At 49.3% G+C, this 8,110-nt stretch overlaps 1 protein-coding gene across 1 annotated transcript; it reads right to left on the bottom strand.

Annotated features, from left to right (window-relative positions):
- Positions 1 to 3,552: 3,552 nt before the first annotated feature.
- LOC309802547 (myeloid-associated differentiation marker-like) lies at positions 3,553 to 6,884 on the bottom strand. Its single transcript, XM_082618175.1, has one exon. It carries the CDS (start codon positions 6,112 to 6,114, stop codon positions 5,248 to 5,250), a length of 867 nt encoding a protein of 288 aa, XP_082474301.1. The 5' UTR covers positions 6,115 to 6,884; the 3' UTR covers positions 3,553 to 5,247.
- Positions 6,885 to 8,110: the final 1,226 nt, after the last annotated feature.

Here is an 8,110-nt window from a genome sequence, read left to right as displayed (position 1 = left end):
TCAGGACCCTCCAGGCCAGTCATCTGTTGGGCACTGATTGAGTTAATTTCCCAGGTTAGAGTTGTTGGACCTCAGAGATCATGCACATTTGGGCCCACTTCATAAGAACTGAAGCCCTGAGATTTTGATTTCTTCTGTAGAGACTTAAAAAAAAAAATCCAAACCTCCTGTGGAGGCGGATATCAGCCTTGACATTTCCTCTTGCTGAAGGACACGGTTTTCCTTGTCTACTCTTGCTCTGAGGCTGCAGGCCACATGGTCCTGGCTTTTCCAAAGTGTCTCAGCTCCAACTCCTTACCTTGTGCCACCCCACAGCCTCATTCCTGACCCAAGTGGGCATATAGACCGGCCTCCAGTTGGCCACGCTCAATTCTCCCTTCTCCCTCCCCCTCCCACACACAAGCCGCAGTCACATCAACTCCACCACTGAAGATTCATGAGATCCTTGAGCAAATCATAAAACCCCAAACTCTTCCTCTCTTCTTTGCCTTGTTAACCTTTATTTGTCTTTTAAGACTTGACCCTTAATCACCTCCTCCAGGAAGCCTAACTGGATTCCACCAACTCCATCTCCCATTGCTCCCAGACTGACACTTCTGTGAAGGAGCCTGGTGTGGGCAGGTCACCACAAGCTCCTGGGTCTTATCTGAGCACGACAAGTGAGGCAGGGAGTAAGGGAGGTATTGCAGGTGCAGCAGACAGGGTCCAAAGTGGATGGGCCTGAACACCTGAGAAATAAGTTGGATTTTAGCTGCAAGTGATGATGCCTCACTGACATTCTGTAAGGAGGGGCTGATCAATCACATTCCCACCTTGGAACTGTCACTCTGGCCGTTAGGAGGAAAACAGAATGGAGGCCGGACAAGAAGCTGGATGGCCAGTTTCCGGGCTAATCCTACAGTCGAGGTGTATAATGATGGGCCTTGAGCAAAGACACTTTCAGAGGTGGAAAATAGGGGCAGACTTACGAAATATTCAGGGAACAAGCATTCACCTGGTCTTGATGATGAGGAGGGACCAAGAGTGCCAGACATTTGATGCCCCCCAGGGCAGCTGTAGCCTCACATCTCCCTCCTGCTCCCTTAACTGTCTCAGACCCCATGCCAGGTGCTCCCAGGTCCCCCGCCCCTCCCTCTGGGCACCCGGGTACTGAGTGCTTTGGGAAGGGAGTCTAGGAAAGGGGTACACCAGCCGGAGGATCAGGGAGGCAGCCTGGGTTCCTGCCTCTGCATCTCCTTGAGGAGCCTCCCAATAAACGTGCTCATCCTTCCCACCTGCACCTGGACGCTTGGCTTGTGTGTTTCAAGATGGTTTGAATTTTTTCAAAAAATTAAAATTCTCGGTCAGCCTAGCCAATCCTAGTGAAGGACCACACAGTGAAACATGACAAGGGTCTTTCACAGGCTCTACTGAACGGAGCTGGCCAGGCAGCCAGAGGCAGCTGCTCATGAATCAGTCTCTGTTAGAACGTCAGCGACTCAAAGCCTCGCTCTGCCCCTGGGAGTCTGACTGAACAGTGACAGGAGCGTTTATGATGAAATGTGGAAAGAGAGTCTGAGTCGTCTTGGATGACAAGACCTCCATGATTGATTTTTTTTTTTAAGTAATAGAAACATGTATTTCTTTGTAATTTATCTCAACATAAAAACTTATTTTGATATTATTATAATTGTACTACATGTGATTTGTCTTTTAAATATTCTACTCACTTTCCCATGTTACTGTGTAGCACTTTTAACTACATTTTATTTTTTGAAAAGCAATTTTATTGAGATATAATTGACATGTAAACATATGTAAATATTTAATGTATACAGCTCTATGAGTTTGGGGATAAATATATACCCATGAAACCATCACCACTATCAAGGCCATAAACATATTCATCGCCTCCAAAGTTTCCTCCCACCCCCTTTATTGTAATAATTATCATTTTGTGTGCATGTGATAAGAACACCCCCTTCCCCCAGTGATTACTGATTTCAGTTGTTCATTTGTCCAAAATGTACTGTGTCCACACCATGCCCAGGACTGACTTGGCCCAGAGACACAGAGGTGACAGCAGAGACTAGACATCTGTCCGCGTGGAACCTCTGGTGGAGGCATCAGATGACAAACCCATAAACTTGTTAAATACTCTTACAAGAAAACTTCAGGTAGTGACCAGCACAATGAAGAGAACAAACAGGGTCTTAGGATGTAGCATGATGGGCAGATGTACTTTTGGAAGATCCTTCTACACAGGTGACGTTTCAGCAAAGATCTGAAGACTGATAAAGAGGTGGCCATGTCCCAGGCAAAGGAACAGCTTGTGCAAAGGCATTGAGGAGGGATCAAGATGCCATCGTGAGATTATGTGTAAGAGAGTTGTGGGATCTGGAGAGTCAAGTATCCAAGGAGCAATGAGCATTGGAGACTGAGTGTCACAGGAAACATGTGAGCCACCATGTGTGGCTCCACAGCCCATCAACACAGGCAGCCAGGACCGTGGAAGGTCTGGAGATGGGGGCACAGTTGAGGTGTGCGTGAGAGAACTGTGGAGGCTCTATTCATCTCTGTCCTAAACAACTATTTACCATGTGCTTACTGTGTGTTGGGCACTGCAGATCCCACAGCAAAGCCCAGTTCCTGCCCTGAAGGACCACCTGACTTAATGCAGAGACATTCAGTCTAGAGCACGTAAGGACAGGAAACACAAGGACACTTGAGAACTTTTCAGAGAGCTCTCCAGCTGAACAGGGATTGAAATTCTCTGTGCAAATCCAGAGAGCAGGGCAAGTGGGCTTTGCACCCCTTAAGGAATAAAAGCTGCCCCAGAGGAGATGGACCACTGTGGGAGGTGATTTTGTGAGAGCCTTTCAAGCCAAGCTGTTGAACCAGTCTGGGGGCAGTGCGGAGGGGGCGGGGAGATGTGACGGATGGTTCCCAAAGAGTATCCCATGGAACACTAGTCCACGATGTTCCACGAAAGAAAAGAGTTCCCTGATCACATAAGTTTGGGAATCACTTACTGCTATATACCTCTTTTGGTAATTTTGTAATGCATACTAATCTATACAAGGTCTTAAGAAGTCCTGCAATAAAGAAATCTGTTTAACTTTTTAACCCAGCTTTAAGTGAATTTGGCCAAATAAATTTGTCTTGTCTCGTCTTAAAATATGAGTTTTATTTCATTCCTTCTTAAGATTTGCCTGCTTCTTGCTTCATCCCAGTACAGGAGTGAGTGGCAGCAGTGCAGGTCCTTCCCCTGCCTCTTCCCCACAACTCTACTTGCCTGGCTTCTCTGGCCCTGGTGACGCTAGGATGCTGTACTCTGAGCCTTTGTGGCTGAAAACAGGAGAGGAAGAAGGCTTGGGGTGACTTCCCTGCCAACAGTTATATAAAGGGCTGCTGGTCTTAATGCATGCATGCCCACTGAGACACACACACACAACTACACACTCAGTATGCACAAAGCACACACCTTTAAAGAGAGGCATCCAGGAGGTGGCAAGGCCCCTTTAAAAGCTAGGCTGCTTCTCATTTCTAGTCAAATTTGGGGCAATTAGGATCTGTGGATTTTGTTGGTTTCATTTTTGTTTTCTTTTTTTCTTTTATCTTTGTATTGAGGTTTTAAAAAAAGAACGTTATGGATGTGGCAGAAAGGAGAAGATTTCTCTCTATGATTGACAGCAGGGGCTGACGGGGACCAGAAGCTCCAGGTAATTAAAAGAAAAAGAAAAAAAATACATATATATATATATATATTTCTACATTTGTATAGGTCAATTTATGCATGAGTCCCAGAGAAGCAGGAAGGAGAAACAAAAAGCCACTGACATACAGAAACACGTGTGTGCACCACATACTCAAGCACTGCAATTCCTTTGACTGCAGCAGCTGAAACCCCACCCATTCAACCCACCTTCCCCCACAAAATAGAAAAGAAACTCTGCCTTTAAGAACGGGCCGTCTAGTGGGAAGCAGCCGCATAGCACAGGGAGATCAGCTTGATACTTTGTGATGACCTAGAGGGGTGGGATAGGGAGGGTGGGAGGGAGACGCAAGAGGGAGGGGATATGGGGATATACGTACACATATAGCTGATTCACTTTGTTTGTTGTACAGCAGAAACTAACACAACATTGTAAAGCTTAGACTTCAATAAAGATAATTTTAAAAAAAAGAAAAAAAAATCCAAAGACAAACGATTAAACTCAATCTTATCTTTGTTAGAAACAAAAAAAAAAGAACAGGGCCATCCAGCAATTTTTGCCCTCCTGACCAGAAAAAAAAAAAAGAAAAAATTCCAGTCTGACATCAGCTTTAAGGCTGGCAGTGGCCATTTTCTTCTCCCGGCAGAGGCAGGACATGATGTTTTGAACTCTGAGGCAGGAGCGCCACATCGCTGCCCCTCACAAATACTTCAGACAGTTGTCTTCAAGACAGTGCAGTTTTTTGCCAGCTCCTATTTTGATCCCCCAGAGAGTAGTTCAGATGGAAGGCATTCAGCCCTTGCATCCTTTAAGATGACCTCTAGGAGGTGGGTTTTAGTAAGCCGGGAAAAATTCTGGAGCCAGTGTCAGGCAGGGCTGAGCACCAGCTGGGGCCTAGGGACCCAGGGTCTCTGCTTTAAGCCTCCTGACCACTGGAAATTATTGCCCTCCAGAGATTTATTTTTTTTTAATAAAGGGAAGGTGCACTGTACACCCCCTTCCACTGGGAGGAAGTGAGGCCTAATCCGTACCTACTCACGGGCACACCCCAAACCCATAGACACACACCAACGAAGGCGCCGCCAGGGGCACAGGCATGCTTTGGCTGTGAGGCCCCTCTGGAGGCCCAGGGTGTGAACAACTGCACAGAGGGCTGTGTGATGTGGAGTCAGCACCTTAGGAGGTGGGAGGGGGGCTGTGGGCAGAGAAGGAAAAAGCTCAGGGTCCTGATGGATCAGAAGAAGGAAAAGGGGAAGAGGCGGTCAGGACACAGGAGACGAGAAAACAAAAATGACCAGAAAAGGGCCAAAAAGCAGAAAATGTAGAAAATAAGAGAGTGAAAAGAGAAAGAGGCAAAACAGAATGTGGGCAACCAAACAAAACAGGAAGGAGACAGAGCAGAAGGAGGGAAGGAAACAGAAAAGAGAGCTAGATGGTTGGGGAAGGATGTGAGAAGGGCGAGAGGGGAGCCAGGAAGAGCACATCAGAGGACGTCGGGGCTTGGAAACGAACCTCAGGTGAGAGGAGGAATCGGCAGCCCCTGGGCAAAGCCTCAGCCCTTGACAAAATCCAGGTGGACCGAGAACACCAGGTCAGTCACATAAATCAGCAGGTTGATGGCTGTCAGACTGGCCACAGCCAGTCGTTGATTCCAGGTACACACCAAGGAGGCGAGTCTATTGCTGCAGCTCACATCGCTGGACCGCTGGGGCTGGCCGCCAAACTTCTGGTTGAACTGGTAGAGCGGCCAGAGGACCAGAGCGGTGGCGTAGAGGAGGACGGAGAGCAGGGTGAGCACAACCTGAAAAATGGGGAAGGGGACGGGCAGCCTGTTGTCACACTTGCCCAGGTTCAGCAGGAGGACCACAGATGACAGGAGAAAGCAGATGGAGTACACGGCCACGCACCACACCAGGGCCGGCTGGTGCAGGTACAGGTAGGGGCTGCTGATGAAGACGAAGATGACACAGGCCACAATGGTCTCCAGCCCCTTGAGCAGGCCTGGCACGGTGGCCATATAGCCTGTGATCATGTTGGGCTGGGCCCTAGTCCAGGCCACTTCCATGGCATAAGCCACAAAAGCGAGGCAGGAGAATGCAGTGGAGGTGATAGTGCGATCCCGGTAGCGGCTGTCGGGCAAGAACTGAATGTAGGTGGTGGGGTAGATGATGGAGGCTGAGAGGCAGAGGAGGGCAGAGTAGCAGTTGCAGGTGATGAGAAAGTTGTCCCAGGAGAAGGGGAAGTGATCCTCGAGCTCACATAACTCGACTATGAGGGTGATGAGGGTCACGACGAAGCAGAAGCACCAGATGAACATGGACCAGTTACCTATGGCCCCCTTCCAGGTGCCCACGCTGGCCCCCAGGGAGAAGGCCACGCAGGTGGAGAGCAGCTGCAGCCGTCGGAGGCAGCAACCCATAATGGTTGGGGAGCCCAGGCCTGAGGACGATTATGTGGTGGTCGTTCTGGTCCTACTGGTCACCGCCACCAACATGGCAGTGGTCTTCACCAAGGACCCACCAGAGGAAGATTCAGCTCTGGAGGAGGATTGATCAGACACCTGGAAAGGCTCAGGGGTCTGTGATGGCTGAGGCTCAAGATCTCTGGAGTTCGAACCGATTGTCCACACACTTGGGTAACGGCACTGCTGCTCCAGAATGATTCTCCCCACCCATCACCCTTGGCCTTCTCAGGAGACTTGTCTTATCCCAAGGTTCACAGCTGTGTTTGGTCTGGCATCAAACCATGAACATTTTTTTACGTCTTTGTGCTGCGTGCCATTATCTACAGAGACACAGGGTAGCCTGACCCTTATCTGTCACCACAACCCTTCAAGGCTCTGAAAATTGAACAAATTTTTTTTTTTTTTTTTTTTTTTTTTTGCAGTACGCGGGCCTCTCACTGCTGTGGCCTCTCCCGTTGCAGAGCACAGGCTCTGGACGCGCAGGCTCAGCGGCCATGGCTCACGGGCCCAGCCGCTCCACGGCATGTGGGATCTTCCCAGACCGGGGCACAAACCCGTGTCCCCTGCATCGGCAGGCGGACTCTCAACCACTGCGCCACCAGGGAAGCCCCTGAACAAAAATTTTTTTTTAAATTGTTTGGTAACAAAATTTGAACTGAACAGACACAAGACAATTTATGGTCTTTATTTTATGTAGCGTGACTGCTCAAAAGTTCAGTGTCAGAAACACTAATGTGTTTGATTACAAGGTGCTTTCAGACCCCAGTGGGTGTTATGTCCTATAGAGTAGGTATACCAAGTTACATGATTGAAGGTGAAAAATTCTGAATTCTGGAGCATATCTGGCCCCAAGGATTTCAGAAAAGGGACTGTGGATTGTACTGCTAACCCCATTTTACAGATGAGAATACTAAGGTTGGGGGAATTAAGTCCTTCCCTGAGGTGGCATGGCTAGGGGGTGGGAACCCCAGATACAAATGCCAAAGCCATGGGTTTGAACCCTTTACTCTGCAGCCCAGAATTTCAGCAGGGTCCGTGAGTGGGAGCCCAGGACCAAAGCTCAGGTTCTGGGAACCCAGGACACACCTTCAGGGCCATGGGCTCCTTCCACAGCAACCCGAAGAGACACGTATCCCGGCCTTTCCTCCATGCAGCCATCACTAGAAGGAGCTGTCATCTGAGGTGACACAGCCCCACCCAGAAGAGGGATAAGCCACGGGGTGAGAGCAAGGCAGTGGGGACAAGATGACGTGTAGTAGGAACTGTTTTGAATCCCCTCCCCCCAGTTTTGCCTTAAAATGTGACTCTTCCCCTCTTGGATAGGGAGACACCAACCCAGCATTACTCCAAGGTGAAACATCCTGGGGAACCACAGAATAAATTAACATAATGTTTGGCTCTTAAACTCCAAAGCTTCCATCCAGGTGTGAGTCTGGAAAGATCGAGGAGTAGTACTACCTGAGCAAAGATTTTTCTGGCCTGGGAGATTGGTGCTTAGTGTCCAAGCCGAGAAGAAGGGATTGGAAATGAACAGGGATGTCGTGTCTGGATGCTGATGTGGAGGCTTTCAGGGCATCCCAGGGAGGGGGTGGAGGATGAACAGATTATAAGCCCCCTCTTAGGGGCAGGAGCTGAAAGAGGAGGCACCTGCTGGCCCTCTGGCAGGTGACAGCCCTGAGGATGCACCCGGGACTGGGGCAGGGGCCGGGGTGGCAGAGCGGGGATGACTTGGGGGGAATTCCGGGGTCTGAGTGGCCCCAAGGCAGCCCAGTAAGTGTCTTCTGACCCAGAAGGGATGCAGGCATGGAGCCAACCTTCCCCATGGAGGAGGGGCCTGGAGTGGAACTGAGGAGGCCTCATAGAAGCCTCTACATGTCTGAAATGCTATGAATTGTGAGCTCCGAGGACTGTCCCTCAACAGCGAAGTGCCATCTTCACCATCTGTCCTTAT

The sequence above is a fragment of the Mesoplodon mirus genome (genome assembly GCF_964341445.2).
Source record: "Mesoplodon mirus genome assembly, chromosome: 4".
NCBI classification, from domain to species: Eukaryota; Metazoa; Chordata; class Mammalia; order Artiodactyla; family Ziphiidae; genus Mesoplodon; species Mesoplodon mirus.
Note: the sequence above shows the minus strand (reverse complement) of the source record. Positions and strands in the feature narration are given on the sequence as shown.